This window comes from Pagrus pagrus (genome assembly GCF_965226575.1).
Source record: "Pagrus pagrus genome assembly, chromosome: 12".
NCBI lineage: Eukaryota > Metazoa > Chordata > Actinopteri > Spariformes > Sparidae > Pagrus > Pagrus pagrus.
The window spans coordinates 12,903,943-12,931,707 of NC_140196.1; the positions used below are offsets into that span (position 1 = coordinate 12,903,943).

A 27,765-nucleotide genomic window follows, 5' to 3' on the forward strand; every position below is an offset into this window, starting at 1 on the left:
ATGACTTGAGTCACATAACTGCCATAACACACAACAAATACAAAAAATAATTGATTAATAAATAAATAAGAAAGAAAGAAAGAAAGAAAGAAAGAAAGAAGAAGAAAATAAATAAAAACATACAAAATACATATTATACAGGTACCAATTATCTCTGCAAAAGCTGGCTGCAGACAATAAAGACAATAATAAATATTATTTATAATTGTACGATATTAGCGACATAAACAGGATATTTCGGATCGGAGAGCTCCTGAACGCACCCTTCCACAAACCGGAAGAAGTTCGGCGTCACTTCCGGTTGCTAAGGCGTAAAGATGTCGCCGTCCTTATTTAATTTTCTCGACGCTAAAGACAAATTCACGGTGAGGAATCGCAAAATTGCCTTTCTTTATCATTAGACGTGTTATTGTACACTGTATACCGTCATTAAAACCACAGCTAGACGGCGGGCTTACTGATGCAAGTCACTGCTTGTTCTTGTTCTGTTGGTGTTCTCGTAGCTAATGCTAGCTAAGCTAACTCAACAGAAACGCTATCCCGGTGATGAATTTCTTCTTGTAAATGTTCTTCTCTTTCCCTCTCACACACCAACAGGCGTCTGCCAGACATGCCCTGTCTGGTAAAACTGGCAAGCATTTGCTAAATGCTTTCAACCAGATCCCTGGGAAGTGAGTAATATTGATTCATCTTCTGTACAAGTTGTGGAGACACATTAATAACGCTCGTTTTGCACCTGGTAACACATTTAACTTCTCTGTCTGCTGTGTTACAGTGAGACAGAAAAGAAGACCACACTTGACCAGGCGCTGAGAGGTGTTCTCGGTGATCAGATTGTAAGTCAAATTAGCGGCCATCTAACACAATAAACATCATTTAACTAGCCTGTTTGTATACGAAAGCCTGAAATTGGTGCGTTTTTGTCTGCAGGTTGAGCAGAAGTCGAGCTGTGATGACTACCTGTCTCTCATCTACCTGAGTATTGATGCAGTTACAGAAGGTATGTGACTCTAAGAGAGAGACAACAATGAATAAAAGAGTGATTGGTTTTCTTTCATATCATTCATATTGCCAACGTGACACTCAGTAATACCACGTATTAGGGTTTTACGTTGTATGGTATTATATTATTGTTGGGTCATTCCATTGAAATGTTTATTTTTCTGTTTGAGACTTACATTTTTTTTTCATGTTTTATATTCAAACAATAGGTTATTTTAACAATTACTGCCCCTTGAGACATCAACTTGGCACTATATATACTAATATGCAATAATGTATACATAACTGATGCCCTATAACAGCTGTTTTGTAAAATGCATTTTTAATGAATATTGTCACTGGTGTTACTTTTCTTATGGGTAACACCATTTTAATTTTTTTCTTTTTAAAGAGGTCATTAAGCTTACATTTGTGTATTTATAGAGTCAATGAGTTATGGAATAATGTGATCTAATTTTAAATGTTAGTGAAAGGAAGTTGATTTTCAGACATTTTGCCCTTAGAAAGTAGACGTTTCTGTAGAATGACCCTGTTATTAATATTATTAACATTATTATTAATTAGAACGGTTCCAAAAAGAATGAAAACAGGGTTGCTTCATTTTAATTTCACGAAATATTATTTTCTTACAGACAAACTTGATTCAATACCCTACTGCGTATTCTCTCAGTAAGCACTGATCATATTAGGCTTCGAGCAGTTGACCTTCTGTCTCCAAAGAAAGATACCACATACTGTACACAACAATAAGCAAAAGGAAAGAAAGCAAAATATGATTTTCACAAAAACAGAATTTGGACATTCAAAGCTTTATACAACCTACATTTTCCATTAAGATTTTGTATATTTTGAGTTGCATCATTCATATCATCCTAGTGTTCAGGCCGTACTAAATCTACTTCTTCATTCCTTATGAGACCACATTTGGGGATTTTTCCTGAGTCCAAAACCTGAGTTAAATCGTCCCTCAACCTATCCCTGCTGCTCTGCTTCTCAGGGGTGGGATTTTCTAGACTCCTCAAGATTCAAATACAATTCATATGGCCTTAATGCTAAGATAACGGTGATCTGAATAATCAGAATGAGAGTCCAAACACGTAATTTGCATAACAGTGAATTAAAATCACATGAAAATCAGTTAGCTTGTAATGAATTCTGCCTGTTGTTGTGGCCTCTCCTTTTTATTTTGCGTAGGATGTCAGTTGAGTAACTTCCCCGGGAGCTCAGATGGAGCTCTTGTTCAGAGGCTGCGTCCTCACTGCAGCAGCCCAAGGGTTCAAATCCGACATGTTGCCCTTTGCAGCATGTCATACCCCCTCTTTCTCTCATCTTGTATCCTGTCACTCTTCAACTGCTCTATCAAAAATAAAAAGCCATGAAAAGGCCAAAAAAATACAACAAAAGAATGTTGTCACATGTGATCGGATCTCAAATGTGTCTTGGCGGCGTTCACACCTGTACTTAGAGCTGTCCATCTGTTGATAACGGGTCTGAACAGCCTCAATAAGCTTTCTCTCCTTGCACAAAGATCAACACATCTGTTGATCAAGCTGTCTTTCACTCTCTTCATGTAGGTATCTGTTCTGCTACGACTCCTTTCGTTCTGCTGGGAGACGTACTGGACTGCCTCCCTCTCGACCAATGTGACAAAATATTCTCTTTCGTTGAGGAGAATGTTTCCACTTGGAAATCGGTAAGTGAGCTGCAGCCTAAACGTGAACGCAGTAGTTAAGTATTTCTCCAGCATTATATACATCATTTGATCACCATGTCTCTTCTCTCCCTTTTTCCTAGAACTCCTTTTACACTGCCGGGAAGAACTACTTGCTGAGGATGTGTAATGGTAAGGATATTATTTGTTTCTTGTTCATTAACAAGACTTTTTACTTTTGAAGGGCAAAGCTGTTTGTAACACATCTCTTAATCCGTATAGATCTTTTAAGGAGGCTGTCCAAATCTCAGAATACTGTATTCTGTGGGAGAATCCAGCTTTTCCTGGCACGTCTCTTCCCTCTGTCTGAAAAATCAGGTAAGAACAGCATCTGAGTATTTTATTTCTTAACACATTTCAACCATGTCTGATTGCCCTGTTTTTTCACGCACTGCCATTTGTGTTTATTTCAGGTCTCAATCTACAGAGCCAGTTTAACCTGGACAACATAACAGTGTTCAACAAAAATGAACAAGAAAGCACTCTGGGCCAGAAGGTAACATTTAGACACCTGATAATAACTGTGAGAATTTAATTTTTAATCAGAAAATTGAAGTTTAATCATATTTTATGGTTCTATGTTTATAGCACACAGAAGAAAAGGAGGATGGTATGGAGGTGGAGGAAGGAGAAATGGGAGAGGATGATGCTCCTGCGCCATGGTATGTGACAGACATGCTCCAAAACACACAATATAGTTACACCATGGTTTTTTTATTATTTAAATGACACTTTTGATTGTTACTGTTTTTAATTTCATAAAAACTGAGTCAAACTTTACTTTCAGTTCCATCCCAATCGACTACAACTTGTACAGAAAGTTCTGGACTCTGCAGGACTACTTCAGAAACCCTGTGCAGTGTTACGAGAAATTCTCTTGGATGACGTTCCTTAAGGTAATGCACCCGGGCACTAAAGCAGAGGAACATTTTCCCCCTTGCTCTTTATTTTATCAGATCACATTAATACCAAAGTAGATGCCGCAAATGTTAATTCCTTTTTGTCGTTCACAGTACTCAGACGAGACCTTGGCAGTGTTTAAGAGCTACAAGTTGGATGACATGCAGGCCTCTAAGAGGAAGCTGGAGGAGTTGAGAGCATCTGGTGGAGAGCATGTCTACTTTGCCAAGTTTCTAACAAGTGAGAAGGTGAGGAAACTCTTTTTACCGCAAGAATAATCACCTGTGCAAATCATTTTATTCTATTATCTCTAATTATCTAAGGATAATATCCCACTCAAAAATATGTGTTGCACATAGATAGATAGATAGATAGATAGATAGATAGATAGATAGATAGATAGATACTTTATTGATCCCGAGGGAAATTCAAGGTCTCCAGTAGCTTATAAACAACATACACATACAACATAAACAGGATGATAAAATATCCACATGAATGTAAAAAGAAATGTATAAGCATGAGACGCTTGCAGTGGCAGGGCAGGGACTGACCCTGTGTGCCATGGTGTGGTGCAAAGGAGTATTACAGTGCAAGGCTAAAGCCCAAAAAACAGCATTAAATATGGACAGTAGAAAATAAAAGAGAGTAATGTAAACGGTAGGAGAGACACAAATCAACGGCAGATATTAGAGTATTAAGTATTAAAGTTACAGCCAGTATTCAAGTATTAAGTTAGGACACAGTCCAGGTTGGGGGAAGGAGGGACAGGGTGTGCATATGGGCTAATATGGCCAGTAGACAGTCAACTGACTTCACGTCCTCTTCTTTCATTCATCTCCAGTTGATGGACCTCCAGCTCAGTGACAGCAACTTCAGGCGGCACATTCTACTGCAGTACCTCATCCTGTTCCAGTACCTGAAGGGTCAGGTCAAGTTCAAAAGGTGAAGCGTGTCTCTGCTCTGACCTTGTAGAACAGGAGACAAATTGTTGTTGGGGCTTTACATTTTACATTTCTTTGTCCTTGTACAGCTCCAGCTGTGTCCTGAATGACGATCAGACTGTGTGGATTGAAGAGACAACTAAACTTGTTTATCAGGTCAGTCCTAAATTACACATAATCTCACCTGTTCTGATGGTGAGATTTACCTGAATAATTATAGGCTGACAGAAGCTACGGAGAAAGAGGAGTCTTTCTTTTTATTGTATTCATTGAGCTGTGCTGAGTGTTGTATATGTTGTGTTGTAGCTGCTGAAAGAGATCCCTCCTGAAGGAGACAAGTTTGCCACAATGGTTGAGGTAAGCTATGTTTTGGGAATACTGACATTAAATATTAATTGAGGCTCATCTTTACATTTACATTCTGTTAAGTTTGTTGTTAGATTTCCCCTCACGCTGGTGACATTTATCATCATTTGACAGCATATCCTAAACACAGAGGACAACTGGAACGGCTGGAAAAATGAGGGATGCCCGAGCTTTGTGAAAGAACGGTACAGCTGTTATTTTATTTGATTGATAGATTGATAAGTCCATTTTTGAACCATAAAACAATGAGGTATGTGAGCTCATGCTAGCGATTGTTCCCTCTTTAACAGGACGGTAGATGACAAACCCAAAAGACCCACCAGGAAAAGACAAGCTCCAGAAGACTTCCTCGGAAAGGGGCCGGACCGCAAGATTTTCATGGGAAAGTAGGTGATCTAATACGGGGGTGGTCTAACAGTAGCGCAGTGATGAGGAGATAAGATGAGAGATTTTTATTTTTAAATTAATTGTCAGGTTTGAACCCTGTAATAGAAAGCGTCCATCTTCCTAAAATATCTTCAAACAAAGTGTGAAAGCAGACACATCGAGGTGTTTTGCGAGATCAGTCTTTACTAATCCGTTTTAGACTATGAAGATCATTAATCAAGCTCTTTGTGTTTTGTCAGCGACGAGTTGACTCGACTCTGGAACCTGAACCAAGACAACATGGAGGCCTGCAAGTCAGACAGCAGGTCAGTGGGTCAGCAGAGCAGGTATATGTTCCCATCTTCAATCATTCATTCTTATATTTTGTATATGCTCACAACCATATTTTGCCAGACTCTCAATGCCTATATCATCACATCTGTATCATTACCATAAATGCCATTATGAGAAATAAAGTTTACACTCACCCTGTTTATTTTACCATATTTTTGATTGAATGTTTTGATCATGATTATTAATCTTGCTAATAAATCGGATGTCTTTCACGCAGGGAGTTCATGCCATCACTGGACGAATTCTTTGCAGAGGCCATCGAACAGGCCGACCCTGCTAACATGGTGGAGGATGAGTACAAGTAAGTCTCCTCTTTCCAAAGTCAGTTTGCAAGATTTTCCCCCACAAGATGACCACTGGCTTCATTACCTGTGTTTGTCTCTATATATGGTTGTGTGACTTTTTTGTTTCTTCCTGTAAATCGACACAGGGTTGTGCGTAACCCAAACTACGGCTGGCGCGCTCTGAGGCTGCTGTCCAGGAGAAGTCCCCACTTCTTTCAACCAACCAATCAAAAGTTCAAGAGCCTGGCAGACTACCTAGACAGCATGGTTAGCAAACTGGCCAAAGAACTGCCGGTGAGGATTTGTTTTTTTTAACTTTCAAAACACTGTTGATCATTATAGAAAAGACTGCATGATTGACCATTGACAAATGCTGATCTTATCTTATTCTGTACATGCAGAAGGATATCCCCTCTGAAGAGATCAAGACAGGAGAGGAGGATGACGACGATAATGGAGACAATCTACTCAAAGACAGCAATGACAGTGAGTTGACATTTTCATGTAGGAACCATTTTCTGTATCAGGAAGTTTGCATCTCCAGGCTAGTTAAAGTTACAGCTCACCCGAGGATGCCATTCAGCGTTTGTTTACACCCTAATATGCATCAACCCAGTTATCTCATTCTGCTTTCCCCTGCTTGACCTCTGTATTTTTTTTCCATCTTGGTTTTAATGACTACATCACCTCATCCTCCACGCATCTGCTCATTTCCATCCGTTTTAGATCGAGAATCTATTTTTATCGTCCTTATTGTGCGTTTTCTTCCAGGTCCGAGCATACAAAGCAAGATGGTGACGAACCAGCAGATGGACGACATAGCAGCCAAACTTGGGGCTCAGTGGAAGGCGTTGGCTTCTCATTTGGAGATGAAGGCGGCAGAGCTGCGGGAGATCGAAACGGACAGCGAAGATGTTGAGATGCAGGCCAAACTGCTGCTTGTAGCCTGGCAGGACAGAGAGGGAACACAAGCTACCGTGGACAGCCTGGTCGCCGCCCTTAATGCTGCAGGATTCTCCCAGATTGCAGACAGCCTCAATGAGGCCTGAAGTAGACCGTTCGCAGTACTTCCATTACTTTGTTGCAGCATCCTTTTTCATACCAAAAACTGTCGACTAAATTTTTGTATGTAGTGTAGGTTGAAACAAGTTTTTTCACTGTAGAAAATCCAATAAATGTTTTGTTTTTTTCTAATAAAACACGTGTTGGATCATTCATTATGATCCCAAGCTCACATTAAAGAATCTCACATTTTGGTATAAGTTTATTTTCACCACCTATGAAAAGCGATCAGTCAATAACTTATTACAGAGTGGTGATGGTTAGGTCTTACACATTGTGGCAGGGTGATGAGGAAACCTGCTAGGAGAAACGAAGTGAAGCATAGCATTTTAATGGTACAGATGTCTGAAATCAGTGTCGGCAAAGAACAACGTTCAAGGCTTGTCCAGTAAACCATCACAGTTGAATCTCAAGTCTTTATTTAACTGCACACAGTTCACCGCAAGGGCGACCTGTCCTGAACCAGTCCCCCCACCCCCAACAAAGCATTAGTGAAGATTTGGCAGTAGGAACCTCATCTGTCAATACATCCGAGAACAATTCCAGGAGATGACGCGAGCCAAGCACTTAAGAAAAGACCTGAGATTGAACCCAAATTTCCCAGAGGGCCAACAGGTGAACAAGGGCGAGTCTTTACAGTGTTACATGAAAATCTCCATAATACATCTAAGATACAAGCCAGAGTGTCGAGGGACAACAGCCCGGCTAGGCGTTTTTTGTACAAGTTGATTAAATGACTAAAGAGAAATATTTTGCTTTTTATGATATGAGCACCTTATCAAAGGCTTTAAAAAATATACAATGTGTATAAAACATTTAATGAAACTGCAGAGCTAGACTCAAAAACCTCTTTCAAGGATCCAGTCCAGAGATTGCCTCTCGTCGTATCTTATTTTCAAAGCCCACTATGTTGAATATTTAACACCATTTTGACAGAATTTGTTTTACAAGCATCCGTGTTGGTTACAAAACAAAAAAAAAAAAATTAAGGTCATCAAATCTTTAAAGACACCAGTTTTACTGCACATCTATGCAGACAGTGCTTGGAAATGGCAATTTGTACGTGTGTTGGATGTCGTCTTTGTCTTCTAGGCAATCTTCCGCGGCTACTGCTCCTCTTCAAGTATTTCCAGCCGCCGGGGGCCGTACAGTAGAACGTATGCTATATGCCAGTCTCCGCCGCCGGACAGTCGCAAGATGTCCTCCGGAGACACCACGCTCACTTTGTCATCATCGAACTTGACCCACTCATCTGACCGAGGCCACAGGAAAAAGAGGAAATGTTAAGTTCCTGAACATCTGCGTACACTTCCTGTACAGTTTTATGATTTATGACTCATCTACGTGATGACACACACGTGCTGAATATAGTGTCAAAGAGCTGCGGTTACCTTCTTTCCTCTTGACCCATCCGACATAGTGGCCTGATGAGCTCGAGCGGCCTTGGTGTGTCAGCACAGCCTGCAGGTCGTAGTAGCCGCTGTTGTTGGAGCCGGTGTCTGCAGGAGAAACGGCAGCGTGTTACAAATCCTGAATGGCAACCCTCGAATTTCATTACACCGCTTGATACCCAAGTGTGGGACCAATTACACTTTGCAGGGCCTTTAAAGCCTTAAGAGATTTGACATTTAATTATGACCTTTGGTGCGTGTTTTAATGTAGATTCCCCCTTTATAAAAGTGTGCAGAGGATGTCAGTGTTGTGTCCCAACATACCATCAGAGAACGAGAAAGGTTCGTATTTCACTTCTTTTGCGGCACCTGGCTTCTTCACAATCTAACGCAACAAATTAAGAAAATCGTGAGTTACTGTACACAACTAATAATTACACTGCACGGTCCAAGTGGGAGCCATACTGTCGCTAATCTCAGCATGAGAGGTATAAAGGCAGCGTGAATCGGCCTCACCTTCTGCTGCTGTTTCTCTAACTTCTTGTCCTCGACCTCCTTAAACTTTGACCTGATCGGCAGCATTTTCTCCTGGAGCTCTGCGGTGCACAGCTCGTAGACGTCCAGCATGAGCGGGAACTTGACATCCTTCAAAAAGAAACTTTAGACTTTGAGATTCACATTATATAGAGGCCTGTTATTAATTAAGAGATAACTGTGACTGAAGACAAACCTTGAGGACTTTTGCATTGACAGACTCCTTCTCTTTGTAGAAAAATCGGACCATCTGAACAGTCATGTAGGCAGGCAGACGGCTCAGTTTTGACTAGAGGACGGGAAAAAGATGAGTTTACATACGTTTCAAATTTACAGCAGTAAACAAAAACACTTCTTTCAAATTTCAGGTAAAAGGAAACACTTACAGATTTTATATACAGGGCGTTTCTTTCCAAGGATGTTGACATTTTTGTGATTTCTTCCTGCAGTCTCTGGAGAGAAAACGGGCAGAAACAGGATTTGTTCCTCATTACCTCGGAGACAAACTAACCAAGAGCCAGTCTGACGTACGCTTTCACTCTGACTAAACCTGGACAAACACGTAAGATCCAAGTATAGTCTTACAAGAAACAGTGACAGCTTCCTGGTAGAAAAGAGACACTGCTGTGTTTCAACACATTTCAGTCTGATACATACCAGCCTCAGTCCTGTTGCAAGGTATTTGACTTCTTGGTTGATGAAGCAGCTGAGCTGGAGCTGGCTTTCCTTGCCCTTGATTGGCTCCTCGTCCTCAGCCTCTGTGCATTTCATACTGAACAGGAGAGTTAAGAAGAAGCCGAGCAAAGCAATGCACCACCCTTAATGACCCAAACCACTGAAACACAGGATAAAATATAGAAAGATGCAATCGACAAAGGCACGCTGAAAGGATACGTAGTTTCAAATTCTACACCGAAATATTGGTCGATGAAGTTTTTCTTTGAAGAGGCGGAGGCAGCTCCACTCTCAGTGTCGGTCTGGAGATTGAAGAAATGGAAGGGGTTATTTGTTTGTCCTCAACTAGCTCATCAGTTACACACGTTGTCATCATAAAGTTTTACCTCCATGGGAGTCTCTGGCTCTAGTGACTCCAGCTTTTGCTGAAGCACTCTCATCATCTGCAGCCAGCACTCGTTGGCATCCTGAGAGAACAAAAAAAAAACAATGCCAAGAAGTGAGACCACATCTCATCGCTTGATATGAAAGTAAGTATGAGACACAAGGCGCGGCTGTATCAATAGTGAGTCTCTGACCTGCTGGAGGTACTGTCCCTGGTCCCCCTTCTCGGCAAACTGTGGAAAGGCCATGTGGAGGAACTGCAGCAGAATGATGGGTGGCAGGCTTGATGAGGTCTTGTCCATGGTCTCATACAAGTCACGAAGGGCTGAGGATGCAAAGGTGAAAACATATATTATACATGCATTAGTAAGTTTCCCACATCCATCAATCACATTAATAATTCACTGCGCTTCATACCAGCTGTGATGTATTGTGATGGTGCATTCGCCCCTGAAGATCGCAGAGCGCCTGCATACCTGGAAGGAGAGCGACGAGTTCAGCAAGTGCAAAACCACAAAAACAACAGGAAGGAAGAACATGTCCTCGGTTAGAGAACACCAGATTGTTTCAAGCAGTGTTTTCCATCAGCGTAGACCACTTTAACACGACGTTCCTTTATATTTAGCTTTTTAAACCTCTGAGCAGAAGAACAGAAAACTCACCTTCTGAGTGCAGTCTTGAGCTCTGGCACAGAGCGCAGGCACTGCACCGTGGCGTTCATGTAACAGGTGTTACCCAAGTTTGTCAGCCCGCAAGGCAGCTCCATCTACAGACGACAAGAGTGGGATAAGTCCCTCTGCGACTATCAAGGTGACTAAAGTGTGGCAGTTTTCATTTCATCCGCTCCCAATAAGTTAGATGCTGGTCCTTAACCTGCTGTTACACCCCTACACCTCAATTCCTCTTTCATTTTATTTATGGTATCCCAGAGTTTCAAGTAGTGCTGAGAGGTTACAGCGAGCCACCCTGCCTCGAGGACCTGCTAGCATATAAAACAATTATGCTTGTTTGGATTTCGAGAAAGAGCTGGCATCGTCAGAGACAATCAAATCAGCTCCTCTCCTTCCCTCGGCTCTGTCATGGGGAACTGACAAGTTTCCAAACCGAGATGAGACTGCAGACTAAACAGCGTCAGAAAATCAAGTGACACAGCAGTTTGTAGTTTACATGTAGTTAGCATTCGGAGAATAGATTCCTGACAATGAAAAAAACAAAAAGACATTTCCTTAAGATCATAACAGATGCTGACCGCACTAAGTTGCATTTCCCGAAAGGTGGATATACGGTATAATCAGTTTATTATGTTCTCTGCTTGGTAAACATCATATTACGGAAAATGTTTTATCGGCCACGTCAGCGCAGAAAACAGCAATCACCATATTTGTTTTAGTTGTGCTGATAATTTTCAGGCTTACTCACCGCTGAGGCCAGCTGCTCCTCAGTCATGTCCTCCACAAACATGGGCCGGACAGCAGGCTCCTCGGGCAGGGCATCGGCAGAGCCCATCATCAGCAGAGTCATTCCCTGCGATAAGAGTACAAGCACACACAAATTCACATGCCTGTTTGTGGACTAAGAGGTGCCTGTTATAGCATCCTGAGGTGTGTTGCATACTCACATTTTTCAGTTTAATGTTTCCCCACTCGTCATCCTAGAGCGAGGACAGGACATCAATTAGCTTCTTAAAAACAATTACATGATGCATACCAACAATAGCTGCGTTCACATGGACATGGAGTGTTTTTTCACAAGATCTTGACTGCTGTGTGTGTCTGTACCTTCAGAGTGCCACCCTTCACCATCACCTTCTGTCTGTCTGGCTGAACTCCTGTCAGGGCAAAGAGCTGAGCCTTGAACACCATGGGTGGCTCCTCAGTGTTCAGCTCTACTGCATCAAACTTCTCTTTGCCCCATTTCACATTTACTGGAAGAAGCAGACGGATGGTACATTACATACCCACATGTTAGCTTCCCAGGGTACGCAGCAGAACTTTGTCTGACTGCCATGTATGACACAGCATCTGGTTAGCAACAATAAAATACACCATGGACTCAGCTGACTGTTGAGCTAAAAGCATTGTGCGAACGCTATTGTATAGCTGCTTGATTGTCAGTGTAATGAGTTAACACGGCTGATTACACGTTTTAGAAACCACTACAAGATTACTGTCACGTAAAAAGGTAAACTCTTGCTCTATAAGCTTTGCTGGTATCCAATAAGCCGCAGCTGCAGTCAAAAGCTAGTAAAGTGTACACTCATGATTTAGCTAACTTAGTTAGCAAAGCTACCTGCGCTAGTAAAAGGCGTGATTCTGATAATTTCATACCGGTAAAACATTAGACATGTATTCTTGTTAGTTTATTCTCGTAAGAGTTGTGCTCAGAAACGATAGCTTTAAATAATTAAATGAAAACACCTTTCTTAACGTCAACTGTTACTCAACAACGCAGCTAGCTAGCTGACACTTAGCGGCAGTGGCTAGCTACTTTCTGTTCTGTCAGATGCACGTTAGCATAGCCGGCGTCACCAAACACATTCTGTAAACTCTACGAACGGACAATAACAAAGTTAAAGCGACGTGACACTTTTGTATGTTTTCTTGTCTCGAGCTATTGCTTTTTGTAATTACTCAATCAGTGGCCTAACAAGGCTAATGTACTGCTGGCTACCGTTAGCATGCTAACTGCACATCATGCTAAAACCAGCTAAGCTAGCATGCTAAATGTAATTTACGCTACAGCACAAAAACACGTGTAAGGTTTCGTGTTTTTATCATCAATTCCAGTGGCATTGAACGTGTTATATTAAAACAGCATCATACCTGTAAACACCGGCATATTTGGCAACCTTTAACTTCCCAAACTCTTTATTTTTTCCTGTTTCAGACCACCGGGGCGCGAATGAAGAGTTGGCTAGTTCTCGGTCTGAACTTCATTCAAACAGAATGACGCTGCAACAACACGCTGGGAACTTATCGATGCGCTCCGACATCTGCTAGTCATCCTGCCGCATGCAGCGCACGCACACTACACACACCCAGATCCTCTGCACAGATCACTCAGCCACATTAATCACAGTGTTTATGAGGCGGGGATGCTGTCTGTGAGGTCTGCTCAGTCAACAGGACTGATGCAGGTGATGGTCTGGCCCTGTCTTGTTACTCATACAGCACTGATGGATGAACCTGCTGGAGGGCCCCGGGGCCCCATGAAGCCCCTATTCTCTGTGTAGTGTGTGCAGGTTTTCTACACTGCAGTAACCTTAACTGTAGTGATCTGATTTTTGGGATGGATCCATGTACAGTCTGATATTTGGGGCTTTACAAACATGATCAAAGCTGCAATAGACCCACTGCAGAAGCAGAGCAGTGTTCTAATGAGGTACTGTAGGGCTGCAGAGAGGCTCCAGCCTGTTTCCAGATGTGAGGAAACATGTCTCACATCGTGCTTTTCATGTTGTTTTCAGTATCTTGTCGCATCTGTAGTGAAAAGTAAGTAGTAAACAGTTATTGATAGAGATATGTTTATTGACATATCCATCAGTGCGGACTCCAATGCAATTAACCATGCAAATTATCCAAGACAAGAGTAGATCATAGTTCCAGTGCTTTTTTTAACTGAACAAAGTTACAAATAAAAAGATTGCGGAGGTATTTCCATAATCCTTATGTCTCTCTCATTATATACACTGTGTGGGGGGGGGGTTTGCATTAATGGGACATTACCGTGTTAGAGAAACAACTTGTAATCGTTAACAAGGACAATCTTCGACACAGGTAGGCTCGCCTTTAGGTAAACACCATCCCGAAAATTTGTCGCGTGATATGAACCGAGTCTGGGGGACCTTTTTTTTTTTTTTTCCTTTTCTTATTTTGACACACTAGCCCTATTGCAATGTGTCCATAAAGAGGTAATCTAATATATATATTTATATATATATATACTTTATATGCTCAAACCAGAGAGAAGAAGTTCCGATAAAACCACAAATGTGCGGTGATTTCTTAAAAAATAAACGATGGAAGAGTTAAGATTTGTCTTGTTTTGGAGAAGGAAGAGAAAAAAAAACAAAAAGAACAACAGATATGGCAGTAAAATCAATATCCAAACGTTAAGGCACTAGGTGGGGCAAACGCTACACCTGTTTAGTCTTCTACAAATAATTTACAATTCAAACAGTGCAGTTTTACATTTGTTAACTTAATGTTTTCCTTTTGAACCATTTGTCTATGAATCAATGTAAGGCAATACATTACAAAAAAATAAACAATACAAGAAAAAAAAAATATTACAGAGACAATGTACCAAATAAACAAACAGAAAAAAAAAAAAAATCAATTAAGTTTTAGGACTCCTATATGCCATTACAATGGAATTTTTCCTTATGGCTTGGAGCAATAAAAATAATTATAATAATAAAAATAATGCATAGATTTAAATGATGATCTTGCATGCTCCTCACTCAATACTCAAAAACATCTAATACTCGTGTCCCAATACTCTGTTTCCAAACCTGATAAGTGACTCGCAGAGTGAGAAAGAATAAAGGCAGAAAAGGCCAGAGATATTAGATGAAGGCATCAGTCGTTTGTTTGTTTTTTTGTGTGTATGTTTGCATGTAGCTCGAGTATCTGTCAGCTGGGGGAGAGAAATTACAAAATAAGATATTCATATTCCACCCCTGAGACACAAGCACTCACTGCACATCTGCAATCCCTGTATGACGGTACCTTAAACTGAACACAGGAGTCCCAGCGAAACCCCCTTTTTACCTTCCCAATTCCATCATAACTGCCGTGTGATATGAAACACCGGGATGTCTGGTGACATTAGTCCCTCCGTCGCTCCATTGTCCGTCTTTAGTTCGAGCTGAGCGCGCCATCTTCTGGTAGAAATGGAGATATGCATGTTGTTGATGTGGATGACGGCTCTCTCCGTGGTATCAGGCCTCTTTGTGTCCGTGATGCCTTTGTGTCTGACGTGTGTTGCAACTTTTCCAGCGCTGGTAATTTATTGAGATTTTTTTTTTCTTTTTAATGACATTTTTTAAAATGTAATACAGGTTGTTTTTTTTCCGTTTTTGAGGATGAGGAAGGAGGGAAAGTTTAGAGTCCAGAAAAAATCCAAACGGTTCAGATGGTTAGCTGAAAGACAGAGCAGAGACAGGTGTCCAGTAAAAGAGAGACAACATCTTTACTTTGGTTAGTAACGTAACAGGAAAGGCTGGTTTACAGACGCTGTTAACACCTTTGACAGGTAATGTGAATCCTTTAAGTGGACAATCCTGACCAGAGTTGTAAAGTAAGTCTTTAAGTTAGTTACTGAACCCGACAACACATTAGTGCCAATTAGAAAAATCCCAAGTGTCAACTGGAAAGAGCCCAGAGTCCAAACGACCAACCAGGAAGTGTCTCGTGTTAGAAACACCCAGTAAACAATTAATAAATAGACAAGTTTGAAGAGAAAAGTCTAAAAAAAAACATAACACATCAACACTTTCTGAAGAAGTTCCTGTCAACAAGTGCTGGATGTTGTGTCTGCTGCTTGGAGGCTGGACTGCGCTCTGCTACAACACAGGAGACAAACAGCAGGTCACGCCACCGACTCGATCACATCTCAGCCCACCAGATGGGATAAAATAAGATTTCTGACTGCAGCACACCCTCACTTACTGCCTTTAACAACATTACAGTGCCTTGTTGTATGTCATGCAATTATCCAATTAGGGGGAGGGAGGGGGGAGTCACAAGTTGTCAAGTTACCTCAGCTTTCCTGTATTGCTTTTAGGGTTCTTGCGGAAGGATTGGTTCGGTCCAGAGCGAGTGGACATAGAACGAGGTGAGGCTCTGGAAAATGTGGATGGTGGAGTCTTGGGGATCTTCTTTCCGAGGTGGCCGATCCATTTCTTCTGCTCATCTTGAGTCAGGGCCAGCAGGAGCATGTCCCGGGCAGAGGTCACATCGTAGTTTACTGGAAGGAAGGGCAGAGAGCGTTTGAGAATCGAGAATCAAAACATGTTCCTGCCAAAGTTTCAAGCTATTCCACTGGTGGCGGCGACAAACCAAGATATGCTGCAATTTGCCAACAGACAGGCATAGAAGAAGACTGCCAGCTAGTCAACACAGAGGTAAACAATGTAAAGTTTAAAATACCGGCTTGCAACTGTTGAAGTAAATGCGTTCAACAATGTGTGTTGTAAAAAAGACAGTTTGTTTACAACTGCACAGGGCTCCTTTAAGTTTCAAAAGCTACTCATTTAGCATCACCTCTAACTCAAACACTTTTAAAAAGGTGCAATATGTAGTAATTTAGTTGAAAAATGTATTCAATTGATCAACAGAAAACGAAGAAATAACACTTTACATCTACAATAACATCTACTGAAGTTAGCATGCCAAACAGCCAGCGGGGGCCCGTCTGGTAATGATCCAGAACTGCTGTGCTGGGGGTGCGAATAACACCAACAATCCCACTGAACCGACCTGCCAGTCTGGACTGTAAGCTGCGTGGCTAACAGAGCTAGCTAATGGTATCTACAGTTAGCAGCAGCGAGTAGTTACTCCAGTGATGCGCTGCCTACTATTTGTTTGGAGTATGAATCAGACAGGTGGCCAGTTCCTACATATTGCACCTTTAAGAGTCATTAAATATCATCAACAGACTGAACATTAGCTGCCAAATACCTTCAAACGTTCTCAGTTACTGATGCCAAATTGAAAAAAGCTCTAAAACCAAAATGTGTTCGTTCATCATAACAGCTTTGACCACCACAGACGGCACACTTTACCTTTGCAAGGAGCAATAACGTCCTCCTTTTTGTCGAGGTGGTCCTTGTGGCACTTGACGTGGCAGCGGCGACACTCCAGGGCCGGAGGCGGCTTGAAGACGTGCCACAGAGGCTTGGAGCAGGCCTCGCAGTTGGAAGGGAAGTGATATAGCGTGGGGATGAACTCGTGGCCTTTGTGTGGGAGACAGTTGGTCTTGTCGCCCTGAGGGACCGTCTCCATGTCCGCCTCCTTCCTGCACTCTCCCTCGTTGGCATACAGAATCTGAATAGGGACGGAGAGGAGGGCCACGTCAAAACAAATCTGCACTAAAATAAGCATTTCAGAGGCCGAGCAGCGCTTCACAGAATCTGACTTGACATTTTCGACATCCAGGCTGATGGCAAATATGAGAACAATGGAGAGAAACCTCCAGGACAGGAAGAAGCCTCAAACCTGGAATATCCTTGGAATCTCCTCCGTCTCAGCTCGGTACACGTCTCCTTGTGTGACCGGTCTCACGTGAAACAATTTGCTACAAAAAAAAGGCACAAAATTAGCAACTACATTTCAATAACATTTACATTAACAACATGGCCTCTGTGGAGAGACGGGAGGGGAAAATACTCACTCGATATCTAGTACCATTGAGGGGTTGGACTGTTCCTTATCCTGCTCGTCATTGTAGAACAGAATCTTCTTACTGCTCACCACCACATACTGAAAAAATATCGAGAGGAAGGACAATGAGAGGAAGGCGGATATTGCCCTCAAGGGGTTGGCAGCATTCTCAGCAAACCATAACAAACTTCCAAACAATGCGGGAGCACAGAAGAGACTCAAAATAAGCAACGACATACCTGCTTCTTCCATCCGTATCGCTTGATATTAGCACGGTTAGGAATGGACAGCCAACCCTCCAGTCTGGATTCTGAAAAGCAGCCCAGACGCAAAACAGAAGAAATTAGAGATCTATGCGGCGAACTAAACGCACTGCAGAAAAAAAGGCCATGCAGTGTTTTAAAATCCAAACTCAACTGGGGGAAAAGAAAATCAAAAGTTAAGTGACAAAGATCATAATTGTTTCCAAACACCAGGTGAAGCCCTTTAAGGAGCTCTGCCAGCGTTAACTGCACGGGAGTAACGTGATAAGAGCCGAGTTTGGTGCTGCTGCTCCACACTCCATGCAGGAGGAACATATCACATACGGGTAAGTCCTTCTTACAGCATGTTAACAGAGCATGTAAGATTTTATCATTCCAAATCATGTTAAAAGTTTTTTAGTTTTGCAGCAGGAATTAGTATTTATTCATTTGTTATCTCTCAGTAAGCTTCATCACTCACTCCTCTTACAGCAACAACCATGTGCATTGCAGGTTTCACACATTATTTGCCTTTTTTAAATGATATCTTTAAGAACATGCAGCTGCAACAAACAACACAAGTTAAAACGGGATCGGTGAACTAAGCGGGACTCGTCTACTAAGTGTGACACTGTGAGGGAGGTCTTTGTGTCTAAGCGAGCAGTACTTCTGGGTGAACATGCCGACAAATCAAAAGAACAACCAACAAGAGTGTTAAAGTGTTTGAAGCACACGGTGCTGTGGATTTAAATGAAAACAGCTCTTTCAGTTTCAAGACACGTTTTGAAAGGTGCTGAGAGTGAGGCGGTAAACCTCACGCAGGGTGTAGTATGGTAACCTTCCATCTGATGTGGTCACGTTACCGTTAGGGCTGCCATCGTGACGCTAAGCAAATTCACTACCAGCATCTTTGCTTAACGTCCCAATTGATTTGAAAGTAAATATTTTGCCGGTCAGATTGTTTTGACAATTTGGAAAGATGTATTTTTTCTCTCCGCTCCACCAGACGTCTTTCAAAAGTGTTTCCCCCAAACAGAGGTGGTTTTCTCACCTCTGGAAAAGAATACTTAACAAATTGGGAGCGAAAATACAAAAAAACCACACAACAGCTGCTGCACAGGCCAGGCAATAGAGGCTCGTCCACTCAGTTACTCACAGAGGGAAAGATATAGAAGTTACAAAGATAAGAAGAGCAAGGAGAACCGGCTGGACATGAGGGGGATAAAGAGAGAATGATTTAACCACAGACACCAGCATGTATGAAAACAGACAGGAGTTAACCGGCATGAACTTTGAACAACTGTTAATCGTACTGCACTAAATATGATAGGGTGACTTTGAACTTTCTACCCCGTGATGTACTATATATATATATATAGATATATATATATAAATATAAAAGATGTTACCTGAAATAATATTTAAATGCAAAAAGGTACCCAAGGAATAGAGTACAAAGCTGACCAAATACAAAACAACCATTTAAACTCCTGTAAGGCTGTTTTTGTTACAAATAAAAGGACTTTTTGTTTTAAATCTCGTCCAAATGGCAACTATTTTAACCAAATGAAAAAATGAAAACTGTAAAATGAATTACTGAAAAATGTTAAAGTGAGATACAGCAAGAAAACACGAGGAGGACAGTTAAGTTTGGTATTCAATAAATGAATAGTGGACGCACATAATGAACCCAGCACATCTTCTCAACTTTAACATTTGTATTGTAGTTGGATATTAAAAACAAGAGGACCTCCGTTGCTTTCTGTCTAATGAACACACAGATGCAGGAACACAAACAACAACTTTTTTAAGACCCATAAAAGCGTCATCATTGTTTGTTTTGAAAAAGACAGAGTTAATAGTTAAAGAAGAATCCCACATTGGGACCTGTGTCTCCTCTGCAAGGTAAAGCATCACCAGCAGCAGTGTCCAGTTAGGCCCAGTGGTGACCCTACCTGCGATGTTGCTGTCCGTCTCATCCGTCTGCAAACTGGTGACACTAGAGTTTTCCATGCGCTGCTGCAGGTCGTTCAGTTTCTCCCGAAGCTGCTCGATGTCGCTCTCCTTGCTGTCCAGCTGCATTTGCAGCTCATTGCGATATGTGCATTCCTCCGCCAGTTGCTGTTGGCAGAAAAGCCGAGAGATGTGGTTTAGAAACGTGGTTAAAAACGTGGGGGGTTTTTTGTTTTATTTTACTGAGCTCTAGTATCCTGAGACTTCTTTCACTCACCGCCTGCATCTCGCTCAACTCCTTCTGGTACTTGATGGCCATGTGATTAAACTTCTCCTTCTCCTGGTTAAGTTCCAGCTGAAGCTTGCGGTTCTCCTTCTCCTTCTTCCGCAGGTCGGCGGTGCTGCCCTTCTTCTTCTGGTCGAGCTTCATGTCCTTGCGGTTCATGATCTCTGCCAGCTTGTTCACCGCCTGATAAATTGAAGAAGGTAAATAGTTGGAAAGAATAGGCCACCACCAGGAGGTAGAAATATGGTTATTAGATTATTGTAATCTACATTTTGCCAAAAGGTAAGAGCAAGTATATAGTAAAAAGACAGTATGAAGTTAAGCTTAAAGACTTTTTAAGGACCTGAAGACACCCTGCTACTGTTTGCAAACATCTTCTGAAATAAAAAAGATGGATCTTTACCTGAGTCTTCAGCGTGCGCTCTGTGTTGAGGACCTTCTCGTAGTTAGCCTTGATTGCATTTGTAATCTCTTCCTTCTGAGCTGCGTATTCTGTCAAGACAAAGAGACTGCTTGTACAACAACGTAACTGTATTAAATAACAGAGAGGCAGAAGGGGCAGTACCTTCGTCCTGAGCGTGAAGCTTCTCATTCAACTCCGCCTTCTCTTTGCTGAGGTTCTCCACATCTTTGGTCAGAGTTTTGTTAGATTCCTCAAGCTGCAGAGAAATTTCAATATTATCAGTATTTACACTCAAAATTCAGATACATAAAGTTGCATCTCACTGAAAGTACAAGATAGTAGAAATTGTGGAGGGGAGGATACAATATAGGTTTTGCTCACCCGTGCAATAGTAGCCTCCTTCTCCCCGATCTCCTGCTTATGTCTAGTAACCGACTTCTTGTTCTCCTGGCTGAGCTCAAAGTACTGCTCCTCCTGAAGTGCCCGGGCAAGCTGCTCTGACTCGGCCTTCGTCACTGTCAGATCCAGCTGGGCCGACAGAGAGTCCCTTTGTCCAGGATGAAACACATTTCAAGTTATATAACCTTGTCTCTTCGGCTTTGTGTCTGTTTTTTCATCAGCCCATATATAACTCAGCGGAAACAGAATGAATTAAAAAACAATTTTAATCAACATTTTGGAAGCTAAGTCAATAAAGCGGATTAAATGTATACTCTTACCTTTCACTGCACAAATCCTGCACCTTTTTGTGAGCTTCCTGTACCTGCCGGTTCCTTTCCTCAATCTCTTCTTTGAGTTCCTTGACCTGAGTTTTGTAAAGCGTCTGAGGAGGGACGGACAAATACTTTAGCTAGTGGCTCTCACACTGAACAAAGAGGACAGAGACACTCAAGAATAGATTTATACTTACAGAAAAATACTGTTCGGCCTCAAGCTGGTCCTGAAGTTCCCTCATCTGTCCCTCGTTGCCTCTGTATTGTCTGTAAACACATCACAACATTTCTTCAGTAAATCAGCCACAGCACTCTCAGGCAGGCAAACAGAGCACGCCTCTGAGTGCGCCCCTGTAGTAAAATGTAACCAGCAGCACTGGCGGCAGCACCGGCCAGAGGATTAGCAACAGAGTGGATGGAGCTGGACTCAGTGTTTACATCAAAGGATTAGAGTTTACTCTGCCGCTGAACAGCTTTGGCGCAGTCACCCTCTAAGCTGGAATAATAGCACTTATTTGGAAATAGCAGGCAATTGTAGGGTAATTTACGCCTTGACTTCCAAAGAGCATTACAGGCCAGTGCAGCAATAACAGAAAATTAACGTTTCTGGCTGGAGCTACTGCCAGTTAGTTTCACGGTCATATTAACCTGCAGAATCGCCTGAGCAACTTCACATGTTCCTGTTTTCCGTGTTCACCTAATACAAGCGTTTTTTCTATTTACTATAATTTCTACTTGGATTATTTTATGCACATTACATTAAGACATATTAGAGGAAAGGCATCAAGGTGGGAAATTAACATTTTAAATTTGTGAACATCTACCTGATACTGACAGATAAATGTTCAATAACCAGCCACTCAACAGTAAATCATTTTTGCATATCTGAAACCTGCCAGTCAATTTTATATTTAATCTGCTAGTGGCTGGTCCTAATTCCCCACCCTGAGGAACATCATATGCATCATGTCATGGAAAGAACAAGTAATGAGTTTTAAAATTCTCGTGCAGGAAAGCCGCTCACTTGGTCAGCTGTGCCAGCTGGAACTCCAGCGAGCGTTTACTCTCTAGCGCTGTGTTGATCTCCTGTTTGAGCTGCTTCTCTGTACACCTAAGACGGTCCACCTCCTGTGTGCGGCTCTTCAGGTCGCTTTGAGCCACCACGCGCTTGCTCGACTCCTGTTCTCCCTGTATCCGCAGACTCTTGACCTGGAGAAGGAAGACGTTAGACAGGTGAGATATCACAGATACAAGGCACATGGATGAAGTTGATGTAGGTAAATATAAAACAAAGACTGCAACAGTTACCTCATCTTCTAGCCTTTCTTTTTGCTTCATCAGCTGCTCCATCTTCTGCACCGACTGCTTGAGATCAAATTCTAACATGGAGCACTGCTTCTCAACCTCCACTATTCGGCTCTCTGCCCGCATCCGTGCTCCATTCTCCTCAGACATCTTCTGCTGAACCGCTGTGGGGGGGGGGGGCGGTGACAGAGAAATCATCGATTACTTGTTCTCACTTAACCCTGAATTCACAGGGAACAATCCATCTGTCTAATAACTATATAGAGGAACAGAAACAGCGAGCGTATTTTGCATTTTCTGTTCTTTGGTGAAGCTGCCGTCAGCTTCAATGTTGCTGAAATGTGGAACAAATTTCCAGAAGAGACAAGACTCGATGTCAACTACTTTCAAATCCAAGGAAAAGACAAACCTCTTTACCATCGCTTTGAGTTTTCTTTTACATTAAATTCATTTGGTAGTTTGTCTTGTATGTGTCTATGTTTTTATTCTGTGTGCTTCTGCCCTTTGTAACATTTATTTCTTGATTTCTTGTGTATTTGCCTGTGTGTCTGTAAAGCACTTTTGGCTATCATTTGGTATGAAATAAAGAAGATAGAAATAAATTTGCCTTAAACAAACAGTGTGTTTTTGAAGCTGTAAATGAATAATGGGGGGGGGGGGCAAAAAATCCAGATAAAAGGGGCTTTGAACTGTGGAGAAAAAAAAGGACGGGCCTTGGCAAGGAGAGGCTTGAGTCTATTCCAGCGTGGAGTAGGCGCAAAGTAAAGAAATCACCTTGACAGACCATTATTATATTGCAAAAACTTTTTCAGCTATAATATGCAATGAGGCAATGTCCCAACATGCTGTCTGGCTTACACTCCTTGAATTCCTCCCACCCAAACATCCCCTTCAGGTGAGTCTCATCAGACAGCAGATAAGAGAGCCAACCAGCAAGATGGGGTCAGAAAGAAGTTAAATCAATTAAACGTGGAGAGAAGAGTAAAGATTAAGAGATTAAGATAAACTTTGTGTGCATTCTAGAGTTAAAAGGACAGAAAAAGAGTGAAAAGGAGTGGAGGAGGACATGCTCTGACATAGGACTGACATACCAGTCATGGCAGCTGATTTGGCTTCTTCGATGGACTCATATTTGTCAGTGAGCTGAGCCCGTGTCACCCTGTGCTCAGTCTGCTCCTGCTCCAGACGCTGCTGCAACGTCTTCAGTTTGTAGTTCAGGTCGATCTCCAGGTTGTTCTTTTCCTGTGGGGAGGAAAAACAACATGAAACCAGCTGAACACACCACTGTCCTATTATCTATATTATTAGAAATACAAAAAAAATACCAGCAATTGCTAAAACTGAAGAGTCTTGTATACCTTCTCCAGATTATTGCTCCTCTCCTGGGCCTGTTTGCGTTCTGCCTCCACTTTGGAGAGGCTGAGCTTCAAGCTTTTGTTGTCCTCCTGCAGCCCTGACATCCTCGCTGAGAACAGACGACAGAGACAGTGACCATCATATTGTTGGTGATATGAGGCTGGCTTTTTCACTGCTTAAAACTTTTTCTTACAGCCATTCACAAAGCTCAGTATTTCGAATGTCCAATACTTATTTAAAATTCAAAGAATGACTCTCTCCATCATTACTTCCCCACTCATTCTTTGACTTTTATAAGCTTGTTTCCATTAAAAGAAAACTGGCTGATGGATAAATCAGAGAGTCATTTGGATGCTGTGGTGTGTTGTCGGTGCTTGGGCATGTCTGGCATCAGTGGGAGAGTGAGGGATGGCTTCTATTAGGTGGAATTTCTGCAGCTGTCTCAAATGTCTGAATAAGAGTAAGATGATTAGTCTTAAAGAGTTATTTTGAACCACACCGAGATGGTGAACACGCATAGATTCTGCCCTCTAAAGTCAGCTTTTCCACTCTGATCAAACCAGATTCAAAACAAATATAAACACTGCAAACTGTATTTTGGTCACGCTGTTATGGATTCCAGTGTCGTGGCTCACCTTGCAGCTCCCTGATCTCCTCAGAGCCCTGGCTGTAGTTCCTCCTCTCCGAGTCCAGGTTGCTCTGAAGAAGCAGAAGCTCCTTCTCCAGCTGGGCCTTCTCTCCGTCCACAGAACGGCTCCTCTCCTGCATCTCGCGGTTCAAGCTCTCCAACTGGCTCATCGACTTGGCCATCTCGGTGTGGCTCTTCCGCAGTCTTGCCGCTGTGTCCGACTCTGCGCGCAGGAGGTCGTTGGCCTCTTCCAGCTGTCAATCAAATCAGAGGACCAGAATGGGGTGTTAGGTTTAATGTATTGTCCTCCTCCTCATTCAGACTGTGTGCGCGCGTTTGGACTGTATACCTGATTCTGTAGCTGGACAATCTTGTCATTTGAGGCCTGAGAGTTCTGGCTGATCTTCCTCATATCTTCAAGTTGCTCCTTTAAAGTTGACACTAGACAAGAAACCACATGAGAAACTATTAGACAAGGATTCATTTAAGCATCCATTTCAACTACCAACACCATTCCTGATTAAAATTACGTGAAATTACACACACAGAATATTAAGTCATCAATTCTAACAGCTCACTGCTCGTCAATCCAATTAGTGCTGTCTTCTGTTGTAAATCAACAGGGAGGTCAGACAGACGTGTGCAAGGTTTAACAGTTAACTAGATCTGAGGTTAGCAGTGAGGAAAGAGAAGGTCACACCAGGATACCAGGTAATCCATTTTGGACACGTCTTACCCAGACAAAACACACTGAGAGGATGAGGGCATTAACATGCAACTCAACTACTGCGTCCACGCTTCATTCTGCAATTTCACTTTAATTGCAAAGCGTCTGAATCATTCAACAGCAGCACCTCATTATCTTTACCCTCATTCTCCAGATTGCGTCTCTTCTCTGCCTCCTGGTCAGCTTTTCTTTGGTACTCTGTGAATCGGTGCTGCAGCATGATCTTGTCCTTCTCCAGCAGAGAGACGCCGGCCTCTGCGCTCTTCCTCAGGTTTGCCTGTGGTGAGGAACAAGAGTAGCAGTGATGTGGCAGGTTTTATTCAACTCATCACACTTTACCAAATCAATCAATGCAGCAAACATTATGAATTTATATTTCATATTTCATTATGAGCAGGAAAAAAGTGTCAGCATTTGACCTCTTCATCCAGTTCTTTAATGATCTTGTCGATCTTGGTGTTCGATGTCCTGCAGAGAACAGAATTTGAGAGAAATACTTAACTTATTCAGCTCAGCAGAAAATAACGTGAGACAAGACGATACAAAACATGATACTCTGGGAGACTTGACAGGTTCAGCACGTCAAGGAAAAACAGACATCGAGTTCAGACAATGGCAACAGCAAAACGAAACGAAAAACTGGCATACTGGCACGACGTATATTGGAGAAGTTGTGGGGCAGTCTGTGTAGAGGATGTTGTGTGTGTGGTGTGAGTGATGGGGAGCGGTTTGGAAATAACAGAAAGAGCCGAAAGGGAAACAGGAAGGAGAAAGAGAAAAGAAAAAATTATAAATTAATTAAATGAAATATAGTAAATAAAATAAAATAGTAAGATAAATGGAAAATGGCTCTTAATAAACATCCAAGGATGCATAATGCAACAAGGGGACAGCGAACAGTATGGAAACAAACCATAATGACTTAACTACGGCCCTGTTTGCATTTTATCAAAATTTTACTAGAAGCCATAAAATTAGTGTTATGACCAAATAAAATAAGTAAACATCTCTGTTAATGCTGTCGTTTGCTTTGCAGCCTGTTTATGAGGCGAATTTGCATCAAGTCAGTACTTTGACTATGAAAGATGTTTTGTTGTTGTTGTTGTTGTTGTATATATGAATAAATATGATTTCTTATTGTTCCTGCACCAGGGACATTCATTTCTTAATGCAGCTCAGGAGTCAAGCAAATGAAAAAGTGATTGAGTGGCAAACAGAAATGAAACAAAAATTAAAAATAACATAAATAAATATAAAAGCTATATGTAATTATACATGTACATACATTTCCTGTTTCATACCTGCATTTCTGCTCCAGCTCATCCTTCAGCTGCATCTCACTGTGGAGCTGCTCCTCCAGCTGGTAGATCCTTTTCTGCAGGTTCTCCAGCTGAACAGAAACAAACAAGAAACAATCTTAGATCTTCATAGACACAAGACAGATCTTGCAGATACCTTCAATAAATCTAACCATTGCCTCAATCAAAACAGCTGGCAGATATTCTATTCTACCATCTACTCACATGACTCTTGTCTTCTTTTGCGGAGCTGCTACGTTTGTCACTGGCCTTTGTGGAGGCGCTGGACTTGCGCAAAAGACTGGAAATAGATCACATGTTTTATTATTCATATAGATTCAGCATGGTGATATCAAAACCTCCTTCTCAAAGTGAAAACTAACAACTAGCACCATTTCTTTACAGAAGGAATAAGCATATATAGCAAGAGCATAGAGTTAATTCATCTGTGACATTCGCTTCAAAATGAGATATTCAAACAATGTATTCTGTGATAAAATGATTTCTACCATAAAAATGTCACACATACATCAAAAATCCTATATTTTCATTTCTGTGCAATTTTGTAGACAATGCAGTGTTACAGGAAGAGCAGATTAATTATGAACCAGGTAAGGAGCAAAGTCTGGTACACTTACAGCTGATTGCTGTAATAAGTGAAGCCTACAAAGGGAAGCTGGTTGCCCACAAAGGCCTTTGGTATAGGGAAGGTCTCTTCCTCCCCCCGATCCTCCTCGATGTCATCAAAGTTACTGGTGTCAACGTCACTGCTCAGTTCAGGCACGACTGGGGCAGCCGCTGCACAGGGCACAAAAAGATGTGACATTCAGTGACTAGAGACAATAACCAGGGCCACCGCGGCTCTTAAGGTGCTATGTGTTGAAGGCCCAGTCCCTGAAACATGTAAAATATAAAGGCCTATTAGGCCTTGAAAAAATGGTCCGTTAACCCAAATCACAGAACATCTTATTACAGATGTTTTTCTTTTTGTTACAAGACATAATCATAATTTGACCTTTCAGATAGAATAGAGACACAACAAGTGTTAAAGTTTTCTCTGCATTGACTTTTTTCGGATCACAGATCTATTTAAAACATGAGGAAACCAGCCAGCTAGCAGAATCAGCCAGTGGAACGACAGAGGTGGCAAACACCAAAGTGCTGACTTCAGCCTAGTCAAGTATTAAATATAAAGCCACTAAAGAACTGACTATAGCTCCTGGATTTAGCTCTACATTTCTAATCTCTCTCTGCTCCAGTGTCAATCCCAGCGCATTAACATTTGCGATTGACTGCTTCCCCCCGCTGTTGGCCTCAAACAACGCAGTGCTGCCAATTATTCCTCTGAGCAGGAATCACGTTTAGTCTTGGAAAGGATACTGAATGAATGGCTCGTCTACAAGAATTTCCTGCAACTGTCTGTAGTAGGTCAAATGGAAAACATGACCGCTGGCTGCACGATTGCAGTAACAGTGAGCAGACTGCCAATGAAACGG

The 27,765-nt window shown here is 41.9% G+C and overlaps 3 protein-coding genes across 5 annotated transcripts in view; 1 reads left to right on the forward strand and 2 right to left on the reverse strand.

Annotated features, from left to right (window-relative positions):
• The first annotated feature begins 274 nt into the window (after nucleotides 1-274).
• thoc1 (THO complex 1) lies at nucleotides 275-7,176 on the forward strand. 2 transcript variants are annotated; one of them, XM_084370208.1, is made up of 21 exons: nucleotides 275-365; nucleotides 598-671; nucleotides 776-836; nucleotides 931-1,000; nucleotides 2,577-2,695; nucleotides 2,797-2,845; nucleotides 2,936-3,031; nucleotides 3,127-3,209; nucleotides 3,302-3,375; nucleotides 3,501-3,609; nucleotides 3,727-3,861; nucleotides 4,458-4,558; nucleotides 4,647-4,713; nucleotides 4,864-4,914; nucleotides 5,038-5,108; nucleotides 5,214-5,309; nucleotides 5,550-5,636; nucleotides 5,861-5,944; nucleotides 6,074-6,221; nucleotides 6,329-6,413; nucleotides 6,699-7,176. In XM_084370208.1, the coding sequence occupies exons 1-21, from the start codon at nucleotides 318-320 to the stop codon at nucleotides 6,974-6,976; spliced, it is 1,986 nt and encodes a 661-aa protein (XP_084226334.1). In that variant the 5' UTR covers nucleotides 275-317; the 3' UTR covers nucleotides 6,977-7,176. The 2 variants fall into 2 exon arrangements, with proteins under 2 accessions (XP_084226334.1, XP_084226335.1); XM_084370209.1 differs by having other exon boundaries at nucleotides 5,550-5,615.
• usp14 (ubiquitin specific peptidase 14 (tRNA-guanine transglycosylase)) lies at nucleotides 7,164-13,019 on the reverse strand. The gene is made up of 16 exons (XM_084370211.1): nucleotides 12,796-13,019; nucleotides 11,752-11,897; nucleotides 11,592-11,624; nucleotides 11,393-11,497; nucleotides 10,636-10,739; nucleotides 10,391-10,449; nucleotides 10,168-10,298; nucleotides 9,976-10,056; nucleotides 9,809-9,891; nucleotides 9,572-9,686; nucleotides 9,301-9,366; nucleotides 9,111-9,203; nucleotides 8,897-9,025; nucleotides 8,705-8,765; nucleotides 8,381-8,488; nucleotides 7,164-8,241 (listed from the first exon to the last, which is right to left on the reverse strand). Exons 1-16 carry the CDS (start codon nucleotides 12,809-12,811, stop codon nucleotides 8,096-8,098), a joined length of 1,476 nt encoding a protein of 491 aa, XP_084226337.1. The 5' UTR covers nucleotides 12,812-13,019; the 3' UTR covers nucleotides 7,164-8,095.
• A 1,079-nt stretch (nucleotides 13,020-14,098) lies between these two features.
• Nucleotides 14,099-27,765, reverse strand: part of rock1 (Rho-associated, coiled-coil containing protein kinase 1) — a 30,435-nt gene continuing 16,768 nt past the window's right edge. Inside the window, exons 10-33 of one of the 2 annotated variants that reach the window (XM_084368025.1) lie at nucleotides 26,908-27,067; nucleotides 26,495-26,570; nucleotides 26,273-26,361; nucleotides 25,391-25,439; nucleotides 25,113-25,248; nucleotides 24,594-24,685; nucleotides 24,252-24,498; nucleotides 23,619-23,725; nucleotides 23,352-23,502; nucleotides 22,264-22,424; nucleotides 21,980-22,164; nucleotides 21,153-21,222; nucleotides 20,962-21,065; nucleotides 20,624-20,789; nucleotides 20,405-20,498; nucleotides 20,243-20,331; nucleotides 19,831-20,022; nucleotides 19,556-19,721; nucleotides 17,598-17,668; nucleotides 17,369-17,457; nucleotides 17,194-17,272; nucleotides 16,761-17,022; nucleotides 15,736-15,943; nucleotides 14,099-15,117 (exon numbers count right to left, since the gene is read on the reverse strand). In XM_084368025.1, coding sequence (XP_084224151.1) covers nucleotides 15,114-15,117; nucleotides 15,736-15,943; nucleotides 16,761-17,022; nucleotides 17,194-17,272; nucleotides 17,369-17,457; nucleotides 17,598-17,668; nucleotides 19,556-19,721; nucleotides 19,831-20,022; nucleotides 20,243-20,331; nucleotides 20,405-20,498; nucleotides 20,624-20,789; nucleotides 20,962-21,065; nucleotides 21,153-21,222; nucleotides 21,980-22,164; nucleotides 22,264-22,424; nucleotides 23,352-23,502; nucleotides 23,619-23,725; nucleotides 24,252-24,498; nucleotides 24,594-24,685; nucleotides 25,113-25,248; nucleotides 25,391-25,439; nucleotides 26,273-26,361; nucleotides 26,495-26,570; nucleotides 26,908-27,067 — 3,047 coding nt within the window. In that variant the 3' untranslated portion in view covers nucleotides 14,099-15,113. Of the gene's footprint in view, nucleotides 15,118-15,142; nucleotides 15,540-15,735; nucleotides 15,944-16,760; nucleotides 17,023-17,193; nucleotides 17,273-17,368; nucleotides 17,458-17,597; nucleotides 17,669-19,555; nucleotides 19,722-19,830; nucleotides 20,023-20,242; nucleotides 20,332-20,404; nucleotides 20,499-20,623; nucleotides 20,790-20,961; nucleotides 21,066-21,152; nucleotides 21,223-21,979; nucleotides 22,165-22,263; nucleotides 22,425-23,351; nucleotides 23,503-23,618; nucleotides 23,726-24,251; nucleotides 24,499-24,593; nucleotides 24,686-25,112; nucleotides 25,249-25,390; nucleotides 25,440-26,272; nucleotides 26,362-26,494; nucleotides 26,571-26,907; nucleotides 27,068-27,765 lie in introns of those variants that run through there. The other variant, XM_084368024.1, reaches the window with a different exon arrangement.